This window comes from Hemiscyllium ocellatum, chromosome 15, assembly GCF_020745735.1.
Source record: "Hemiscyllium ocellatum isolate sHemOce1 chromosome 15, sHemOce1.pat.X.cur, whole genome shotgun sequence".
NCBI lineage: Eukaryota > Metazoa > Chordata > Chondrichthyes > Orectolobiformes > Hemiscylliidae > Hemiscyllium > Hemiscyllium ocellatum.
The window spans coordinates 28178705-28201881 of NC_083415.1; the positions used below are offsets into that span (position 1 = coordinate 28178705).

General features: G+C 40.3%; 1 protein-coding gene across 1 annotated transcript in view; it reads left to right on the plus strand.

Annotated features, from left to right (window-relative positions):
* LOC132822656 (cadherin-like protein 26) overlaps window positions 1-578 on the plus strand; it is a 55628-nt gene extending 55050 nt beyond the window's left edge. The window contains exon 15 of the mRNA XM_060835903.1: window positions 441-578. Coding sequence (XP_060691886.1) covers window positions 441-578 — 138 coding nt within the window. The remainder of the gene's footprint in view (window positions 1-440) is intronic.
* Window positions 579-23177: the final 22599 nt, after the last annotated feature.

Consider the following 23177-nt stretch of genomic DNA (forward strand, 5'->3'; position numbering starts at 1 on the left):
AGTTGGCAGAGCAATACAACGTCCACTAATGTTGAAGGTTTTTTATAACATAAATGCACTGAGTGTATGGTACAACGTCCCTTTGCCATTACTATGTGAATGGTGAAATGAAGTTGCTATTCTAGAAACAAGCTGAACCCTATGGGCTATCTTTTAAATAAGCTTCATATGAGCAAATGTTGTTCAGTGCTAGATTTTCAAAATTGTATTGTCGAGCATTTTCCAACGTAAATGTGAATTAAAGAAATTTATAGATGGGGAAGATAAATATTTTTCCCTGGCATTATTTGTATTTCTGAATATACGTATTTTCATTGTTTAGTTCTGGTTCAGTATATGAACGCAACAAAAAATAAATTGTCATCTTTGTTACAGGCCTTGTATGTTTGTTTAACAGTGCTAATTTTTTTTAAACAGCTATTGTCTAATATTTGTTTCAGAGAGTGCAATTCTACAATGACAGGGAAGACCTCCAAGACCATTGCGCACCCCATGTTTATATGCATGAGGGAAGAGCTACAAGTATAATATCGCTTGACAGTCTCACTAATACTGAGAAAAGAGATGACTTCAATTAGCTTGACTAAACTGGAACCAAACTTTGTAAGCAGCAGTGAAATTTGTCAGTGAAACCTATCAAAAATATCCAATGTAATTATTAGAACTTTGTGCAGATGACAAACATACTCTAAGTCCCAAATTAAAAGCAAGTTTCAACTTATTGCACAGATTTTGGAAAAGGTCTAGAAATTTGATCACACATATCTATTTTTCAAGAGTTAAACCAACTCCTAAACATCCAAAATGGCAAAACACAGAACAGAAATGCATTACCCACGATACCACCAAATTACACCATGAGCAACAAAAGCTCACAGCAAAAGGATTTAAATTCACAAATACGTTACTTAGTTGGTGATGGATGTTCTTCTGACCCTGCCTTGACTCACCAAATATTGAGTTGCCTAAGAAAGATAAACTTCAGCAGTTTCAGGGTCTTGCTGGAGATTGCAAAATCCTGATGTGGATCATCGCACATATATGCCCAGTAACTCTTCCTGTATAGGTGGTTAGTAACAGCTTCAGGTGGCAGCTTCCTATTTCCACTTACAATTCTTTTAAGAAAAAAAGGGTGTGTTATTGACAGTTTTATGAGAAGTTTAGAAATATTGGCTGTATGTCTGAATATCAATCAAGAATATAACATACTGTGTGAAGTAATGCTGGCAGATCAATACTATGTCCACCCTGTCTGTGCACACCATTTTGAAGGGTGCTTTGAATGCCTGATTCTATTTCCAAGTTAGAATTTCATGATTTGAATTTTACAAAATATCTACTCATTTCATAACTATAATTGACAAATATCAAAATCATAAAGGTTTTTACTTACTTTCTTAGTTTGGAACATAGGTGAAGGGTCAATATCCATTAAAGGAAGTACCATCAGGGTTGAAAACTTTAAGAAAACAGAGTAGTAATGAAGTAATGGTTAGGTGATATTAATCTTGATTTTAAAATGTGGTGAATATTTTTGGATAAAGAGAGGACTTAGAGGCTTAGATTATTCATTTTTCTTGTGACATATTTGCATTTTATTTTGCTTTTTAAAAAGTGAACATTAAGCAATGATCGTTTTGGTGTTTAGCTTATAGAGTATTGTACCTGGATGTCATGCCATGTCATTTTTAAAATGATACTTTTTATGTACTTCATTTGCATGATGAGACAGCTTTGTCTTAATAAAATACAAGGATTTTTCCAGTTCCTTAAAATGTTGGAAGCTGCAAAATCACAAAATGTTATGGTTTATTCTAGCTAAATATTTTATGATGATACCATGGTGAATTGTTTACTGGGGTTTGCTTTCAAATGTATGGGCATGTTTTTGGGACAGTTTCCAAAAAAATGTTACTTTTTTGTTACTTATACAATATTAAACTGTTTACTTTGCAACTGCTGGAACATGCACCATTGGTTTCAATTTTATATACTTGTGATTATAATGGATATATATTTTGATCTTTAATTATCTTGCAGTGGAGGTCAAGCACAACTTAGCATGATACAATAAATCTCTATGCTGGGACTTAGATTGATTTTTAAAGTTGGTTTATAATGAGTTTGGAGAATAGAAAATGCTGCATTGGTGATATTCCTGGCACAAGCAAGCTGTAACAGACAGAGACAACTCAGATGATGGTTCAACAGAGGAATTATTATAAGATATGTGAGAATAAGATCAGCTGTAAATGACTTGCAAGGGGTCACCATGGTCCAGTGTCATCTTGGGTTTTTTTCCATCAGCACTGAATAGGATAGAGATCTAAACTTCAGAGGCACAACTATGAAGAAATGTGCTTGGCTCGTAGGATGCAAGACATTGGAATGCTTGCCAGGTACCTTTATTCTCATAACTTAAAATATTTTGGATCTGCCTCAGCTTGTGTGGTCTAACTTGGAGAATGTGGTCAACTCTAGGAACAGTTTGGCTGGCATCCCATAGCAAGAAGGTATATTCTTTTCCTGTTGTCTTTGCAGGTTCAGTAAAAGTTCTAATAGCTGACACTCAAACTATAGGCTCTGCTGTGGTGAGACCAGTACACCAAATAGCAATGGATTTTCAAGACTTTACCTCTTGCAGTAAATAATCTTGGATTACTGAATCTCAGGCATACAGGAGTGGGATTAAGACAATACAATTGTTTGTATGTCAGCATATCTACTCTGTCAAATATTTCAACAAATAGCCTCCATGACATCAAAAAGACAGCATTTCTAAATTGCATTGGCAACAACTGAATTATTGAGGTGCAATTGCCCAAGAATCTTTGTCCACTGGGAGTCATTTTCAAAAAATAGGGCAGCACGGTGGCTTGGTGGTTAGCACTGCTGCCTCACAGGGCCAGAGACTCAGGTTTGATTCCAGCCTTGGCGACTGTCTGTGTGGAGTTCACCCCATGCCTGCGTGGGTTTCCTCCCACAGTCCAAAGTTGTGCAGGTTAGGTGAATTAGCCATGATAAATTGCCCGTAGTGTTCAGGAATGTGTAGGTTAGGTGCATTAGTCAGGGGTAAATGTAGGATAATAGGATAGGGAAATGAGTCTGGGTGGGTTGTTCGTTGGAGGGTCAGTGTGGACTTGTTGGGCCAAAGAGCCTGTTTCCACACTGTAGATGATCCTATGATAGTATGAAAATATTCACACATAGGAATATTTTTTGCCCATCCCTAACTCCTTGAGAAGGTGTTGGTGAGCTACCTTAACATTGTGGTATAGCTGTGAGAAGCATAAGTATTGCAGGGTAAAGGTATTAAGGAAGCTGTCTGTGAAATAAGGACAGGTTTGAGTGTTCCATTTGATGTAATCACCCACCAGCTGTATATCAATGAAGTGATAGCTTTTTGTGTTGACAAATGCTCCTAATTTGGATTTTGGTGCTCAATAGCTACATGAGTGTTGTTCTTATATAACCTGGACAGGAAGACAGCCAACATCTGCTCCAAATCCCAAAGTCCCTCATTTTGACTGTTGTCACCCATGGGAAAGCCTCTGACAAATAAGACATAGCAGATTGTTTAATTCAGTTCGGTACTGCCAGTCTGAAAGATACAGGTGAGCTCCCCAGTAATGAGGTTAAACAGAGAAATAGGCAAAATCACTATACAGCCAGTAGTGACATCTGGTCATTGGCATCAGAAATCAGCCTGTTGATAATAGGAGGATGCACTGACAGTAACAAAAATCATGGTAAAGTATGGCTCAATTTGATACCCTCACGTCTGAGATTTGACACACCCTTCACTGTTGTCAGACCCAAGCTCCTTCTCCTATTTTGACCTCAACCACATTCCTGCTGTCAGACCTGACCTGCATCCCCTCAATCCCCCCAAACCCCACTGGTCTGGCCCAACAATATTTGCCATCCCACCCCACTCTCCTCTAGACCCAATCCTTCCACATCGCCTTCCTCTGCTCTGGACATAATTCTCATTCTCCAGCTACTTGATGGACTACCTCCTTATATTCTCCTGACCTGATGTCCCTGCCCTGGAGCCCATGAGATCACTCCCTCTAGGAACTAATACATCTCCTATCTGCCAACCTCAAGATCCAGAGGTGAGATATAGAAAGATTGCTATTCCTTCGAAAAGCCAGTCTAATACTTCTAAGTAACTGAATGTCCCTTTAAACTAGATAATGGGAGGTAGGTTCAGTTGCATGGAAACTTATCAAAAAAGTTAAAGGGGGAGAGGACTCAGCAGACGTTATTAAAGTTTTCAGAACAAGCAATAGGATAGAAAGTATGGAAGGGCTCATGAATCTAACTTCAAACATAGCAGACATGGGCACAACTATGAAAAGGGGATGCAGGTAAAAGGAGACTGAGGGTGTTGTACTGAAATGCACACAGTACATAAAACAAGGTAAATGAACTTGTACTGCAGATTGAACTTGACAGGAATGATGTTGTTGGTGTCACAGAGATGTGTCTTCAAGGGGATCAGAGCCGGGAACTAGATATCCAAGAATATGCATCTTAACAAGGGGACAGGCAGATGAGCAGGGGGTTGGGGTTACTTTGTTGGTAAGAAATGAAATTGATACCAACAAGTGATATAGATTCAGATGGTATGGAATTAATATGGTAGAGTTGAGGAATCACAAAGGAAAAAAAATGACTCTGATTGGAGTTATGTACAGGCCTCCTAGCAGTAGTTAGAATGTAGAGAAGAAAATAGATCGGGAGATAGAAAAGATATATGAAAAAGGCACTATTACAATAATTAAAGGGGACTTCAATATATAGTTGGACTAAAAAATTCAGGTTGGTCAGCAGATTTCAAGAAAAGGAATTCATAGAATTTCTATGAGATGGTTTATAGGTGCAGCTTATGAAAGAACCCACTACACAACAGGCAACTCTGGATTTGGTGATGTGTATTGAGACAGACTTGATTAGGGAGCTGATGGTGAAGGAACCCCTAAGGAGTGACCATAATATGGTCGAGTTCACCCTGTAATTTGAGAGGTAGAAGCTGTACACATTGGTATTACAAATGAGTAAAGATAACTACAATGGTATGACTGAAGGGATGACCAGAATAGATTGGAAGCAGACCTGCAATGGTGGAACAGCAATGGGAGGAGTTTCTGGGGTAAGTTGGGAGGCACAGCAGAAATTGATTCCAAGGAAGAAGAAATATCCAAAGAGGAAGACAAGACAACCATGACTGATAATGTGGTGAAGGTTACTGGGAAGCCAGACAACTGGGAAGCCTTTAAAAATCACCAAAGGATAACTAAAAAGAAACAATAAGGCAAGAAAAGAAAAATATGAGTTTTAGCTAGCTTGTAATATGAAATAAATTTCCGAGAGTGTTTTTAGATATCTAACAGGTAAGTGAGAAAAAAAATGAACCTGGAAAATTAATAATAAAAGAATAAAGAAATAGCACAGGAACTGAATAGGTACTCTCCATCAGTTTTCACAGTGGAAGACACCAATAGCATACCAAAACTTTAGGAGAGTCGGGGGCAGAGGTCAGTGTAGCGGCCATCGCTAAGAAGGTGCTGGGGAAGTTGAAAAGTAAGAAGGTTGATTGACCATCCAGACAAGATGAACTACATCCCAGCATTCTGAAGGAGATAGCTGAGGAGATTGTAGAGGCATTAGTGGTGATCTTTCAGGAATCACTGGAGTCAGGGAAGGTTCGAGAAGACTGGAAAATAGTTAATGCAACACCTCTGTTTATGAAGGCAGGGAGGCAGAAGACGAGAAACTATAGGCTGGTTCACCTGAACTTGGTCATTGGTAACATTTTAGATCCATTATTAAGAATGAGGTATCGGAGTACTTGGAAGTGTATGGTAAAATAGGGCTGAGTCAGTATGGCTTCGTCAAGGGGAGGTCATGTCTGACAAAGGATTCTTTGAGGAAGTAATGAGTAAGTTAGACAAAGGAGAGCCAATGGGCATGATCTATTTGGATTTTCAGAAGGTCTTTGAAAGGTGTCACCCAGGAGGCTGCTAAATATTATAAGAACCCGTAGTGTTAGGGGCAAGATACTGGCATAGATAGAGGATTGACCTACTGGCAGAGGGCAGACAGTAGGGATAAAGGGGTATTTTTCAGAATGGCACTGGTGAATAGTGGAATTCTGCAGGGGTAATGCTAGGACCACAACTATTCACATTATACATTAATAACCTTGATGATGGAACTGAGGGCATTTTAAAGTTTGCAGCTAACAAAAAGAGGAGGAAGGGCAGGTAGTGATGAGGAAGTGGAGAGGCTGCAGAAGGAATTGGTCAGGCTACGCGAGTGTGCAAAGAAGTGGCAGATTGAATACAATGTGGGAAAGCATGAGGTTACACACTTCGGTAGAAAGAAAAGAGGCAGAGACTATTTTCTAAATAGGCGAAGGCTTTGGAAATCTGAAGCACAAAGGGACTTGGAAGTCTTGGTTCAGGATTCTTTTAATGTTAACAATTAGGCTTAATTGTCAGTTAGGAAGGCAAATGCAATGTTAGCATTAATCTTAAGAGGACTGGAATGTACTGAGCATGAATATACTGCTGAGGCTGTGTAAGGCTCTGGTCAGACTGCATTTGGAATATTGCGAGCAGGTTTGGTCTCTGTACGTAAGGAAAGAGAATGGGATTTAAAAACTTATCAGTTTTGATTGATGGCAGAATAAACTCAATGGGTTGAATGGTCTAATTCTGTTCCTCCATCTTATGGTCTTATGGTTTTTAATGGGGTATCCATTGCGTTGGTCTGTACCTGAAGCCACGCCCACAGGACCTAAGCAGTAGTGTGGCTGCTGTGTACACCTTATTATTTAGTTACATTCATCACACATGGGCCTTTGAATGAAGATGTCTCAGAGATTAGATTAATGTGTAACTATTAATAACATTTTAGAAAATAACAACAACTGGAATACAATGAAACTCCTGTACTAATTGATAGTTTATTTTAGAAAGCAAGTATTGTCAAAACACTAAAAAAAAGTTGCTAAAAGCAAAGGATCCAAATTTAGCTATCACTAAATACTGGAAATGTAGAAAAAGACAGGAGCAACAGGGGCATTTTACCCCCTAATGATTCATGGGAATGATGCAAAAGGAAGTTTAAGACAGAATGCGTGATGATTGCCTCCCCTTCCAAACATCTTACCTCCTGTTTTACAGGACAATTGGCCACTATGATCACAGAGTGTGAAATCATTGGGAATCATATTTTCACAAGTCATCAAACTACCTGAAGCACTAACTTGCAGCTGTTAAACCAACAGGTTTCTGGTGGTAATCATGTTACCCCACATAACTAAAACAATTCAATCCACTATATATCTTGAAACCTGGCAGTTAAATTATCATGAAGAAAATACGCCCAAGAGTAATCTAAAACAGACAACAAATGAAGAGCAAACATTTTATGCTGGAATTTACAATATTTTAACACATTTCCTGTCAATTGTATCTCTGCCTTTCCCTGTAGCTCCCGACAGAGTGTTTGTTTCTACTGTTGAACAAGAACTTTACCCCTACACATTCTTAAAAATTACTGCATGACCATTGTGCACAGATGATGACACTGTCCCACTGGCTGACTGTGCCATTTCCACTACACTTTCCCATCTAAGCACCTACAATCACAGCGTGACTCTTATTATCAAGTCTCACTTTCAAGTTCTTGCACCTCTTTTCTTGAGTACCTCACCCATCTTCATTATTGTTGAAATAACTCCACAAAAGCCAGTATTCTGTCACCAAATCACCTTTTATTTACACGTGGAGAGTCCGTGACACTTATCCAGCTCTCTCAGAGCTAGCTCTCAGAGTGAGCAGGAACTCTGACACTCCTGTTCTTATCTGTCAGCCAAGGCTTCCTGATTGGACCGTATTAACTGTCCCAGTCAGGAAACTCATATTCTGATGTCCAACTGGCTCACCTCCTTATAGTGGTCACCTGTCTCTTAAAAAGGCTTGAACTGAATTGAACAAAATGCTTTTGACGAAGTAAATGGTATAGCACATGAATGAGTTTTAATGCTTTAGCCAAATAAAGGAAGAGAGGGGTCTGTAACGGAGGGAAAAGGGTGACCAGGGCTTTAACTATCCAGCAGTTTTTTTATTAAATATATTTGAGGTCTTCCTGATACAGCCCCAAATGCGAATCCTCTGATATTTCTTAATGGGAAATCATCTTGTGAATGACATGACTAATCAGGATCTCCAAGCTTATTTACAATTCTAATATGTAACATCATTGCCCAACTCATCTGTTATCATTTGCTCATCAATAAGCCTGGAAATCACAAAGAAACACAGTAAGTGTTGGAGAAACTCAATGAGTCTGGCAGTATGTGTACAGAGAGAAATAGAGTTAATATTTCAAGTTCATTGTGAGAGTTATAAAAAGGAGTTCAAACTCAAAATGTTGACTTTTTAAAATAACTTTTCAGTATCATGATTGATGGATTCAAATAGATATTAAAACTGAAGGTAGCCAGGGTGCCTAAGTTTGATCTAATTAAAATTAGACTCTGCAACTGCTTTGATTCCAACATGTCTTCGCCTTTCCCATTAAACATTCACAAGCTGAATTTTCACAAGACTAATTCAACAGAATTGTTACATCACAACTACAGCAAGATATCACAAATAATATCCATGCTATTTTGTGGAGTTTCTATTAATTTTCTGCTAAAGTTACAGTGGATAAGCCAAAGGACAATTTAAACATCTTAAATGTTAACTAAATTAATTTTGAAACATAACTGCCTGATTTGTTGTAAGAAAGCATAGATTTTTATTGTTCAAAATAATTAATGTACATTTTTAAAAGTTCACACGTTTTTATTCCACTGGCTGCTCATTCAATTTTTCTGATTCATTTTACATCTGAAACCTTTCTTGTGAATAAAAGCAACTATGCACCAACATGAATGTGGCAAAGCCACACATGCACCTAAAAGCTATATTTAACTAAATATGTGCAACATTCTACAGAAGGTTGTAACTTCTTAAAATTTAAATACCAAGCATTGCAGCGCTTGGAGTGGAGGCTCAGAAATTCCAGGGGCAACTGTGGATGGCTCTACCATTAACTGATCTGTTGTCAGGAGGTAGGGTTGGGAACCTTCCAAGGCTATCCTGTGTGCCTGCTCATAGTTCCAACAGAAAATACAAGTGCTGAGCTGACCAAATGCACAGACTTGCAGCCCTTTATGTGTCTGCAAATATTGCGCATGAAGCATGTGTTGCAATTAATGCTTATTATTTGTTTCAGTTAGTGGGAAAAAGCAAATAACTTTTCATGTCAGCAAAATGGAAATTAATGACCAAGCCTGAACATAGCTGACTCCACACTTCCCCTCTGTCCTGTTGAATGTGGAATAAACTTTTAAAATAACTAAAATGAAAGCAGAATGCATTATGGCAGCTTTTCTGAGATCAGATCTTTATGTTCAACTCCCATCTTCTGTGGAAAACTAATCTTTCATTCCCTCTTTCCACTAAGATCTTTCATGGAAGCTGAGGTGCAGGTTTTCAGCAGGAAACAAAAACCTCGTGCGGTGACTGATCACATCCTTAGGATCGGCCACCATGAGTACAACAAATGAGTTATTTCTGTTGATTTATTGGTGAACGCAGCAGCCTATTTATCAAGAATAACATTCCACATACAACAAGACAAAGGGTAAATAAGATAATCTATTTATAGTGAAATTAATTGAGGAAGGAACCTTGATCAGGAAAACCCTCCGTTCCTTCATAAAGTCCAAGGAGATCATTCAGTTGTATAGATAAATTGGGTCCAACATAATTAGCTGCTACTACACAGACTAATGCTGGTTGACCATACCAGGCAGTACATGGACAGCTCTTGCATGGCATTTGTCATTAATATCATTGTGGTAATATGCAGAGACATTGCATGCCCTCGTGAATCGACAGAATTCTATATAACAATAGTGGAACAATTTCTTCCTCAAAGTAAATGAATGGGTTCTTAGGCAGCTAATATGACGAGTAGATAGCACACAATTGAAGCCTTCTGTCCGTTATATTCTGAAAGGTAGAACAAAAAGTGTCCAGCTAGGGATAGTGTCTGAAACCAGCGTGAAGCTCTTTACATATGCAAATAAGAGCGGAAAGCTTGTTTGAGGTCTGTTTGTAAAGGGTTTGCTATCAGCAGAACCATCACCTAATTTGTTCATTGAGAGAGAATTAATCAACACAGAGAACAACCAGCGTGTAATAAGGGCCAAAAAGAGCTACCAAAACTCAGATTTTAAAAAAAAGTCTCTTAACTACCTTCTGGGAAAATAGGGATGGGCAGTGAATGTTTGTTCAGCAACAAATTAAAAAAAAGTCTTCCCCAGTTTTGACTGAAGGATCAAACATTCTTAGTACACTTTCAGCTGTTCTCATCCCCAAGGTTTCTGTCATGTTGCAAGAAAATGTTGTGGCCCTTTAATTCTCTGTAATTGCAAAGGTTGTGTCAAAATGATGGGTGGAATTTTCCAAGCCCCTCAATCTTGTAGGCATTGCTGAATCCTGAGAAAATACAATGAGGTTGGCAGAAATGAGACCTCACAATGTTGAGAAAAAAAAGTCTGTTTCGACCACCGATGGTTAAACGGTGAGATGAGAATCTCACTTGGAAGCAGCAAGAGGTCTATTTCCATTGTTTCCTAATTTCATGTTTTGGATTTGCAGTTTCCTATTCTCCCATCAGATAGAAACTTTGTGGCGATAATTCCCACCATGAATGTCAGAGCAGGTGTCAGGTGGCTTCTTCTCTGGGATAGCAGTCTCTGACATCTTAGGTCATGCTCCATGAGCAATGACTACCTGCATTCCCAATCCAATGGGAATGGCATCTGACACATACCTGCCTTTCCACACCCTCATGGCACATCTCTGATTCATTTAAATTACAGCTCTGCTCCTCACTGCTGCACCTTCCATTACAATGATGCTGTCAGGTTGCTTTGAGCACAGGGATAAGCACACCACTCATTGATTTGACCAGGGCGCATCCAAGGACTCTTTGCTTGCTTTCTTAGCACTCACTCATTATGCACCTTTTTATGCTCACAACTTCTGTCTTGATTTGCCACTTCACTCAGAATTAAAACATTTAAAATACTTCAGTGTTGCCTTGCCATTTAGCACAAACCCATATCCAGGCAGCTTTCCAAATCTGTCAGTAGTGATTAGTCAGAGAGGTGAACCTGTTGTATGCATTGTGTTAAATCAACATTATACGTACACAATGTACCAGCAATATACATGGCAAATACACTGTATGTGCAGCAACCAAATAACCATGTCTCAAAGTCTAAGAAGTTCAGTTCTCAGTCAGGCCAAAGGAGACAGCCATCAGCCAGGGGTCCCAGCATAGTAAGCCAAGCAGGCTGTCTGATTTCAGTTCAGAGACTTGGGCATGTTCAATCAGTGTCTTGTTGTGGTTAGGATCAGATCATTACAGCCCAGAGAGTGGACCACTGGATGTCCAGGAGGTGTGGTGCAACCTATCAGAGGAGTCACAGTAAGTCATTCAGGGAACTTTACACAAATCAGTCAGCATGTGCAGCATGGTCAGTCCTGTCAGTCAGTTCAGTGAAAGTCAGCTAGGTGCAAATGACGACTTCAGATTCTGGAGATTAGAGTCAAGAGTGTTGTGCTGGAAAAGCACAGCATGTCAGGAAGCATCCGAGGAACAGGAGAATCAACATTTTGGGCAAAAAGCCCTTCATGAGCTGCCTGACCTGCTGGTTTTTTTCCAGCACCACACTCAGTGAAAGTCAAGGAGTGTTATCAGTGGGTACTGTGTGGCAGGGAAATTAAAGAATTGGGGATTAGATGTAGAGAAATGGGGATTAGATGTAACATTTGGATGCAGAAGATAATAATTGAATGGCGGCAACTCAACACATTGGGGGAAAACATAGTGCAGTGTAGGACATGGGATACTTCAATAGAGTATCATAGATGGTCACAACCACCTTGTCAATGGTGGGAGGGGAGTAATTCCCAAGGCTCCTGATACAGTACCTTCCAAACCACACACTTAGATTTGGAAGGACAAAGTCAGTAAAAGTATGGAACACTACCACCTGCAAGTTTCCCTTGAAGCCACTTCCCATTCTCACTTGGAAAAATAGCATTGTTCCTTCAGTATCATTGGGACAATATCATGTGTCCAGCAACACCAAATTGACTGCAGGGGCTCAAGAAAAAAGCTCATAATCACCACCTTCTCAAGGGCAACCAGGGATGGGTAATAAATGCTGGCCCAGTGATGCTCACATCCCTTGAATGACTAATAAAGAAGCAGTGCAGCACAATGATTGTTAGGAGTAAGGTGTAGCTCTAGGGCTCAGGGGCTGATGTTTGGAGATCAAACTATAATTCAAATAATGTGGATGCTCAGTACTGCAGCTGTCTAAGGAAGAAAGGAGCATGGAGTTTGATGGGATCCATTGTTTACCAGCATGGGGCTGCACTCAGGAGGCCAAATGTGACCTTCCTTACCTTCCATACTCATGTAAACTGTGAGTGTACAAACAGAGATGGGAAATGACTGTGGCGCTGCAGACTCAGTGAGTGAAGCGGATGTTTTTCTGTCTGAGCATGCAAATGTTACTGGTGAGCAATGTGACACCCAACAAGGGGTAATAGCATTAATCAGGTGCTTACATAGTATGTGCTGAAGTTATCTGTAGCTATAGTACCCCCTATGTACAGTCATGTACCTAGTATATGAAATGCCTGCAGTTTTCGATACAAATCTTGGTCACTTGACCATGATATTGGTTAGTCCAGATGGATCACAATCATCTTTGTGAAGCAGAAGTAATCACACACAACATCAAAAGTGTCATTTGCAGGTCACTATTCACAAAGAGAATTCATGGAGACAATTCAAGATCTCATAGACTGCACAAAGACATGGGCACGAAGCTGATTGTCTCTCACCCTGAGCTGTAATTATTCACCAACATGTAGTGCTTCCTTTCCTGGGTGTTGTGAGGAATGGGGCTATGGATGGGATATAAGGTATCAGTAATCATACAGCACTTACCATCTCCTATTGTAATTCCGTGATATGGCTTGTGCTGCATTCTTCAGAATAAGGTCCCTATGGCAAAGACTCATTTTCTGGAGACATTTCATGGCCCTCTTTATGGACCCTCCACGTCCCACACTATAGTAGAATATGATCGTCCATTTGCGTATGATGCAAATGCTGGCATCTCACATGAGGGATGATTTCCTGACATTCTCCACACAGGTTTATTCAAACCATGATTAATAGATCCAAACACAGCAGGGGCATCATTGCTGTTGCTGTGGTGCAACAAAGGTGCTGAGAAATTGAAGAGGAACAGATGTCCTCGCAAACCTAGGACCAGAAGAGGTTACAGCTGAAGGTTATTTCAGGATGTGCTAAGGTTCAGAGTCTATAGTCCTGGATGCTGTTGTCTTCAAATCAGTGAGGCACAGCATCATCAATGACTGAGAATATCCCAGGACTCTGCCAATAAATTATGTCAACTGCTAATGGATTTGGTGGCCATCCTATCACAGATGATAGTTGTACTGTGCTTTTGTGCCATTGGCAGCATCCAAGGATCTGCTGGGGACCTGTGTGGGACCTCATTTTCCTCAATCTACCAATGGATCCTGACTGTTACCGGTGCAATTTATATCAGATCACCCAACTTCAACTTGTTTCCCAGTGATGAGTTCAGTGTTGCAGCCAAGGCAGTAGGCAGTGGTACATCCCAGAGTATGCTGTGTAATCCCAACATGGTGTGCTCTGCACATTTTCAGCAGGAAAGAGGGGATCTGGTGGACTCTGAAGAGCTGGGAGAACAGCCAGTCTTTTGAGGAAGAAGATGAAGACATTAAACAGGACTTGCTGCTTGAAAATGCACTGCAGGCTCAGGCAGAACAAGCAACTTAATTGATACCCAGTTCTAATAGATTTGAGTTGGGTGCAATGATCACTCATTGACTGTAAATTTTGTTGCTGCTTGAAAGGCAGGTGTGTCTGTTTCTTTTGCAGTTTTTGTTTGCTTGCTGTTGCTGAATAAAAGTGAATATTTCAACCATTTGAAGGCTCTGCAGCATGTGATGATCCCACATTGAACAATGTGAAGATTTAGATAGCAACTGATAATAGCAAAAGAGTAGCACTCCTTTTGGTAGGGTTCTAAGATGAGATGATACTAGGGAAGGGCAACCTGTGTTGTACAGTTCTTAAACAGCAATCCATTTAAAAATTTGCAATGAAGTGTCAGCTGTGCCACTAATGGACTCTCAGATGCAACTGTTTATTATCCCCACCCATTAAGTGTACTGTGAAAGGTAACTTTCTGTTGACAGTATGTGATGTGGTGCATGACTGAACTTTAAAAATAATGCCTATGCCGATAGCACAATTGGAGCACCATAATGGCATGATAATGAGACAATGAGGCAAGCTGCAGAGAATGGCATGAGGAAACTCACAACAATAGAGTTCATCAAGAGGAGGCCTCCATGAAATGCCTTGAAGTTGATGTCTGGTAAAATATTCTTCCCTCTTAATGGCACCAAACAGATGTCAAAATATTTTCTGGTCTTCAAGTGCAGTGGCATGCTGCCTCACGGTGCCAAGACCCAGGTTCAATTCCACTCTTGGGTGACTTTCTGTGTGGAATTTGCACATTCTCTGAAGTTTGCAAGCTCTGAAGAAGATTCACTAGAATGGAAATGCTAACTCTGCTTTCTCTCCACAGATGCTGCTGGACTTGCTGAATGGCCTACTTCCACATTGTAGGGATTCAATGTATGTCCAATTGCAGATTCCACAAAGGATTGTAGTAGACTGGTTGCAGTTTCAATTTGCCAAGGGATAGCATGGAGTTTTGGATTACTAGTCCAGTAATATTACCATTATACCATTGCTTTCCCAACTGTAAGGAGAGACAAATTGTTAAGCTAGAAAGTTAGCTTTATTTGACTCCACAGAAGTCTAACTTGCTGAGTTGTTAGAGTATTTTCTGCTTGATATGAAGCATTAATGTTATTTTCTTTTTGATTCACAATGTGCCTAATATTTACTATAAATCGTGAGTCATATCAAATAATGAAACACAACAATGAAACAAAAGTTAAACACACTCCACTAATGACCTTACCATTTGGATTTGACAAACTTTTCTACTTTGTGTGACAGTGCCATCTCCTGATGGAACAAAGCATAGGACGTTTGTACATTTTAACATGAGCTAGCTTTCATCTGTATTTATAAGCTGGCTGTGATTTTAAAGTTAGTACTTGGAGTGATTTTCCACCAAGATTTTCTTTTAACTGTCATAGAAATGCAACAAAACTTTGAAGAGAACAAAAAATCAAAAAACAGCGGATGTTGGAACTCAGAACCAAAAACAGGAAATTGCTGGGAAAAGGTCTGAAGAAGAATCCTGGAGTGTAAGCGTTCACTCTGTTTTCTCTCCACAGATGCTACTAGACTTGCTGAGCTTTTCCAGAAATGTCTGTTTTGCAACAAATCCTTGGAAAAAGACAAGAACACCATTGGTGAGAGAATCCAGCTTCAAATTCCTGCTCAGTAGAGGATCCCTCGGGATCTTACACACAGGAAGTCAGAATATTTGGCTCTTTCCATTTCCTGAAATGCTTCTGTGGGAGCATCTATGACTTTCTTTTGCTGTTCACTCACTTTTGTTTTATCCCTGCTTCTCCGCATTTTTTTCTTTTTCTCTTCTCTAATTTCTCCCCTCTTTGTCTTCTTGTTTTGTTCAGTTATATTTATTGTTAAGTATGAAATCATATATTATGCGTTATGTTAGAAAAGGAAGTAGCCCATGCCTTTCAGTCAAAGGTGAAGAGTGCCTACTAAAGAGCACATATGTGCAGTATAGGGAAGAAGGTTGTGGGTGAAGGGAGGGGTTTAGGCCAGAATGCAGGTCTACATTCAGATGATGACTCATAGGAGCAGAGTTGATGAATAGCAGGTACAGAAAAGGATCTAACTGGGATTTGCAAGAAGGCAGCTAGAGATGAACAATAATAGCTGGCCCAGTTAGTGACACCAACATCCCATGAGAGGAGATACAAAAGGCAGCATGATAGAAAAATAACAAAGATCTGCATTTATAATGCACCTTCAATGAGGCAAGACATTAAAAGACACTTTGTAGCATGCAATCAAACAACATTTGATACTAAGCTACGTAAGGAGATAATAGTAAGTTGCAAAAAAGAGTTTAATCAAAGAGGTTTTGCAACTCATTTTCCTAGTGAATGTATTAGCTTCTGTAGTTTAGCCAGTGTGGTACAGCACTCGCAGTAAATATGGAGAAATCTGTAGCCCAGACACTTTTTTGAACAGATGAATGAACAGCAATATCATACTCAGGAAAACATTGAAGATGTAATTGCATCTCTTTCATATTTATTCTAATATTGAATAGAACTTCCTGCATCCCCTTGCAACCGACCAAGAACATGCATCATGAGCAAAAGCAGTTGAGGCCAGGTTTCATGGATTCTGCTTTATTTTCTGAGCCATTATAATGGATGAACTAATGCGCCTTATGAACAACTTGAAAAGGGATTTCTTTTCCTCTATTAACATTACCTGTTGAGTTGTCTTTCAGCAGGCAGTGCTACAATTGAGATTGGAAGGGTGTATAAAGTCTTTTCCAGTCACATTTCTCTGCTCATCATTCAAGGCTTCTATATCTTGCCATCCTTATCTTTCATTATCACAGGAACATGCTGGTCCAGAACTTTGATCAACTGGTCTTTAAAATATTCCCACTTTATCTTTAAACAGCTGTCCCCAATCCAATTTTCCCAGTTCCTGCCTCATATAATTGAATTTAGCTTTCCTCCAATGTAGCACTTTCACACAAGGATCAGTCTTATCCTTTCCCATAACAATCTTAAAACATACAGATCACTATTTGTAAACTGTGCCCCCCATTGGAACTTTAAACACCTGGCCACGTTCATTCCCAAATACAATGTCTAAAATGGCCCCTTTCCATAGTTAAACTATGGGGTGGCATGGTGGCTCAGTGGTGAGCACTGCTACCTCACAGCACCAGGGTCCCAGGTTCAATTCCAGCCTTGGGTAGTTGTCTGTGTGGAGTTTGCACATTCTCCCTGTGTCTGCATTGGTTCCCTCTGAGTGCTCTGGTTTCCTCCCACAGTCCAAAGCTGTGCAGGCCAGGTGAATTGGCCATGCTAAATTTCCCTTTGTGTTAGTCGGACGTAAATGGGTCTGGGTGGGTTACGCTTTGGAGGGTTGGTGTGGACTGGTTGGGCCAAAGGGCCTGTTTCCACACTGAAGGAAATCTAATCTACATTTGTTTCAGGAAACCCTCCTGGATGCACTTAACAACTTCTCTCCTATCTTTGTGGGCGGCACAGTGCTTAGCACTGCTGCCTCACAGCGCCTGAGACCCGGGTTCAATTCCCGACTCAGGCGACTGACTGTGTTGAATTTGCACGTTCTCCCCGTGTCTGCGTGGGTTTCTTCCCACAGTCCAAAGATGTGTGGGTCAGGTAAATTGGCCATGCTAAATTGCCCGTAGTGTTAGGTAAGGGGTAAATGTAGGGGTATGGGTGGGTTGCACTTTGGCAGGTCAGTGTGGATTTGTTGGGCCGAAGGGCCTGTTTCCACACTGTAAGTAATCTAATCTAATCTAAACCCTGGCACTAATGGAGTCCCCATGAATAGTAGGAAATGAAAACCATCCAGTTCAACATCCTTGTTATTTTTACATCTTACCATAATCTGCTTACAAATCTGTTCCTCTATTTCCCACTGACTATTGGGAGGCCTATAGAGTAACCCATCATAATGATTGCAACTGTACTATTCCTAAGTTCTCACCAGATGAGCTCTCCAAGATGTCCTCTCTTAGTTCATCTGTGATATTCTCAATCAATAAAAGCAACTCCTCCATCCCTTTAATACCCTTCTCCACCATGCCTGAAACATCTAAACCCTGGAATGTTGAGCTCCCAGTCATAGAGTCATAGAGATGTACAGCATGAAACAGGCCGTTCAGTCCAACTTGCTCATGCTGACCAGATATCCCAACGTAATCTAGTCCCACCTGCTAGCACCTGGCCCATATTCCTCCAAACCTTTCCTATTCATATACCCATCCAAATGCCTTTTCAATGTTTCAATTGTACCAGCCTCCACCACTTCCTCTAGCAGCTCATTCTATACACATACCACCCTCTGCGTGAAAAAGTTGCCCCTTAGGCCTCTTTTATATCGTTCTCCTCTCACCCTAAACCTATGCCCTCTAGTTCTTGACCCTTCTACCGTAAGGAAAAGACTTTGTCTATTTATCCTATCCATGCCCCTCATAATTTTGTAAACCTCTATAAGGTCACCCCTCAGCGTCCGACGCTCCAGGGAAAACAGCCCCAGCCTGTTCTGCCTCTCCTTATAGCTCAAATCCTTCAACCCTGGCAACATCCTTGTAAATCTTTTCTGAACCCTTTCAAGTTTCACAACATCTTTCTGATAAGAAGGAGACCAGAATTGCACGCAATATTCCAACAGTGGCCTAACCAATGTCCTGTACAGCTGCAACATGACCTCCCAACTCCTGTATTCAATATTCTGACCAATGAAGGAAAGCATACCAAATGCTTTCTTCACTATCCTATCTCCCTACAACTCCACTTTCAAGGAGCTATGAACCTGCAGTCCAAGGTCTCTTTGTTCAGCAACACTCCCTAGGACCTTACCATTAAGTGTATAAGTCCTGCTAAGATTTACTTTCCCAAAATGCATTTATCTGAATTAAACTCCATCTGCCATTTCTCAGCCCATTGGTCCATCTGGTCAAGATCCTGTTGTAATCTGAGGTAACCTTCTTCACATATGCACCACATCTCCAATTTTGGTGTCATCTGCAAATTTACTTACCTATTATGCTTGCATTATGCTTCATTTGTATAAATGACAAAAAGTAGAGAACCCAGCACCAATCCTTGAGGGACTTCACTGGTCACAGGCCTCCAGTCTGAAAAATAACCCTCCACCACCACCCTCTTCTTCTACCTTTGAGCCAGTTCTATATCCAAACAGCTAGTTCTCCCTATATTCCGCGAGATCTAACCTTGCTAATCAGTCTCCCATGGGGAACCTTGTTGAACACCTTTCTGAAGTCCATATAGATCATATCTACCGCTCTGCTGTCATCAATCCTCTTTGTTACTTCCTGAAAAAACTCAATCAAGTTTGTGAGACATGATTTCCCACGCAGAAAGCCATGTTGACTATCCCTAATCAGTCTTTGCCTTTCCCAATACATATACATCCTATCCCTCAGGATTCCCTCCAACAACTTGCCCACCATCGACATCAAACTCACTGGTCTATAGTTCCCTGGCTTGTCCTTACCACCCTTCTTAAACAGTCCTGCCCTTCTCTCAAACAAGTTTCTGTAATGGCTACAACATCATAGTCCCATGTACTAATCCAGGTTCCAAGCTCATCAGCCTTACATGTTATATTCCTTGCATTAAAATAAATACTCTTCAGACAACTAGCCCTGCCATGCTCATTAACCTGGCCCTGCCTGTTCTTACACTTATTTGATGTAGTTGCTCTCTTCTCTTCAAACACTCCACATGCTGACCTACTGCTCAGGTGCCCACCCTCCTGTCACATTAACCCTCCCTAACAAACCTCCCTAGTGGGACATTGGTGCCTTTCCAGTTTAGTGCAATCTGTTTTCCTTGTGCAGGTCCCACTCTACAAATCTAGTGGTCCTGCTTTTCAACTTGCTACTTAAGTCCCTGAATTAATTTTGTCTGACCTCATCTCTCTTTCTGCCCATGTTGAATGCCAATATACACCGTGATGTCTGGCTACTTACCTTCTCCCTTCAGAATATTCTGCATCTGCTCAGAGACATCCTAGACCTGGCACTTGGGAGTCAACACACTATCCTGGAATCCCACTCATGGCCACAGAAATGCCTAACTGTGCCCCTATCGCTACTGCTTGCCTATACTTTGACCCTCCCTGCTGTACAACAGTGCCAGTCATGATGCCACTGATCTGGCTGCTTTCCCCTGAGAAGCTCTCCCCTCCACCAACAGTATCCAAAGCAGTATCCATTTGTTTGAGAGGGAATGGCCACAGGGAACTCCTTGCCCATGCTCACCCGTCTTCCTGGTGGTCACCCAACATTTCTCTTTCTGTGTAGCTCTTACTAGTGGTATGACCAGCTCACTAAACATGCTGTGCATGACATGCTCAACATCATAGATGTTCCATACTAAGTCCATCGTGGGTCCAGATACTCCATGCAGCCAATCAGGAGCTGCAACTGAACATATTTCCTTTATAAGTGGTCATCATGGACACCAGAACTGTCCCTGATTTCACACATAGCTTAGGAGGAGCATTCTATAGGGCTGGGTTCTCCTGCCATTTCAAATCTTATCAAATACAGACAATAATCTGGGATACAACTACTCAACCGTACCCACCTCTCATCACAGTCTGATTTCGCACTCTCGCTCCCTATTGCAAAAAAATTGCAAACCACAAAAATCAGTACTTTGTACCCTATCGATCTACAGCTGGCTCCTGAGCAGCCAAGCCTACATCACTTTTTTGAGTCATGGACATCACCTGCAGAGCTACACCTCTGGATTCAGCTCCACTGCCGTTGCTACATCTCAGACTGAGCTTAATCCAGGCTGGGTATTTATCACTTCTATATTCTGTTTTATTGCACTTAGCATCAGAAAGCAGCATTTAAATTCTAAATAAAGATCAAATACTGCAGATGCTGTGAAGCTGAAATAAAAGCAGAAAACGCTGGAGGAACTCAGGTCTCCTCAAAATATTAAATATACTTCTCTCTCCATAGGGGCTGCCAGACCTACTGAGTTCTTCAGCATTTTCTGATTTTATTTATAAAGTAAACCCTGGTAATCCTCAAAATAAGCATTTTAAGCATTGTTGCTCTATTCTTTAAAAATGTAACTGGCGTTGAGAACCAACAAATCACATTATAAGGTGACAGACATCAAGGCCTATTGAAGTGGTGGAGAAGAGGAACGGAGAAAAGCTTTCCTGTTTTATTGATGATATCTTAGAGGTTCTGCTTGAAGAAATGCATCAACCATTCTTGCCTTTTGCATACATCCTTTTTTAGCCAAATGACTGAATAGCAAATTTTTTTTTGTGATGTATAATTGATAGAGTGAGACCACTTGGCAGGACATCTTCCAGTGTGGACAAGGACGATTCACATCTGAGGTACTACGTTTTGCCAGGAAACTGTTGAAACAATTGGTCAGGAAGAGTCCGAAAACATGTTGTCACTGAGGTATGCTTCCTTCTTTATCTCAATTCCTCTCTCTCAATACAACCATACGACAAATGAGCAGAAGCAGTCCATTCAGTCCATTGAGTCTGCTTCTCCTTTCAACAAAATCACGGCTGATCTAATGCTCCTCACCTCTATTTTCCTGCCTTCTCATGTCTTTCCCGCTTTGGCCTTATATAATGCTGTTTTGCTGAGCTCATACAGTCTGTCACTTCCTGTCCTACTCTGAATATCACTGCCCAAATTGCTGACTCACATTATTTCAGCATCTCACCTCTCTTTATATTTAAATATCATGGAGAATATACTGAGCCCAGGTTTAGTATCACAAGCTCAGTCTGCAAGCACAGAGGTCAGAGGCAGTGAGTTCATGTTCCATAAAATAACCTTCATAAAAATCACATTTATTAGTACTTCAGGTATTCTGGATTAAAATGATTTTAAGATTATTTCTAATAGGATTTAAGTTCCAGTTGTGAGCAATAAAAAGCCAAACTCAAAACCTAATGAATGCAAATCATAATCCATTCTGAATCTGTCACAATGAGCACAAAACTAGTAAGCATTGCAAGCAGCAAGCTGTTCTGTGAGCAGGCTGGTGCGTCTTAGTTATTACTATAAAACCATTCCCATAATAAGATTACTTAATTCTGAATTTTGTTTAAACCCCGTTCAAAAAATCAGGGAGATAAACTTCATAATTACAAGTGAATCATGCCTACATTTGTGATAAGACTATTGCCAAGAAAATTAATTATTGTTTGGAGAAGCTTGAGTCATTAAAGGAAAGCCAGTATAGAATTTTAAAGCTAAATCAATTCGCAATAACTTAATTGAAATTTTTGATCCAGTGACACAGCGAGGCATATACTACATGGGATGGCAGCAATGACATATTTACATCCTTTAAAGGGATCTACTAAACCCAGTTTGTTTTCATTATAACAAGCTGCTCTACACATTACTATTATGTTAACTTCAATAGTATTATCTAGTTTAAACACATATTCCCACATTTAGGCAGAAATGTTCAAAGTTCAATTTTCAGCTCAAAATTACAAGAGGAAAACAGCTTCTGGCCAAAATTCCATTGGCCTGCCCCTTCTGCCTGAATTAAGGCTCAGTGAGTGGTAATGCTGCCTCACAATGCCAGGGATCTGGGTTCAATTCTGCCCTCGGATAACTATCTGTGTGGAGTTCCCCATGTTTGTGTGGGTTTCCTCCCACAATTCAAAGATGTGCAGGTTAGGTGGATTAGCTACAGGAAATGCAGGGATGGGGGTGGGTCTGGGTGGGATGCTCTTTGGAGGGTCAGTGTGAACATGAGTAGCCTGCTTCCAGCCTGTAGGGATTCTATTAGAATGGGTGCAAAATAATCCTGCTGATCGGATCTTAAAAACAAAGAGATTTTAATACCGTACATTTGTGAATTATATGTATTCAATGCACAGGAGTTTTTTTAAAATCATGCAGTTAGGTAGAAACATTTCTCATTACGTTAATCATTAAGTCTGTTGTAAATAGTGAAGTTGATTATCTCAAAACAACAGTGCTCATGCTGACTCTGTAATTACATACAAGTATGTAGTTTCATGAATTAAATGCTTTCACTTTACTTGAATTGAGAACAAAAATCTAAGATGGCAAACAAAAGCACAGATGCAAAATACAGGATTAAAGTGTTGCTGAATGTTTGTAGTGTCATTGACTAACAAAGAAAAACAGATCAATGCATGCAGTCATCACATAGATAGGCACATTTATT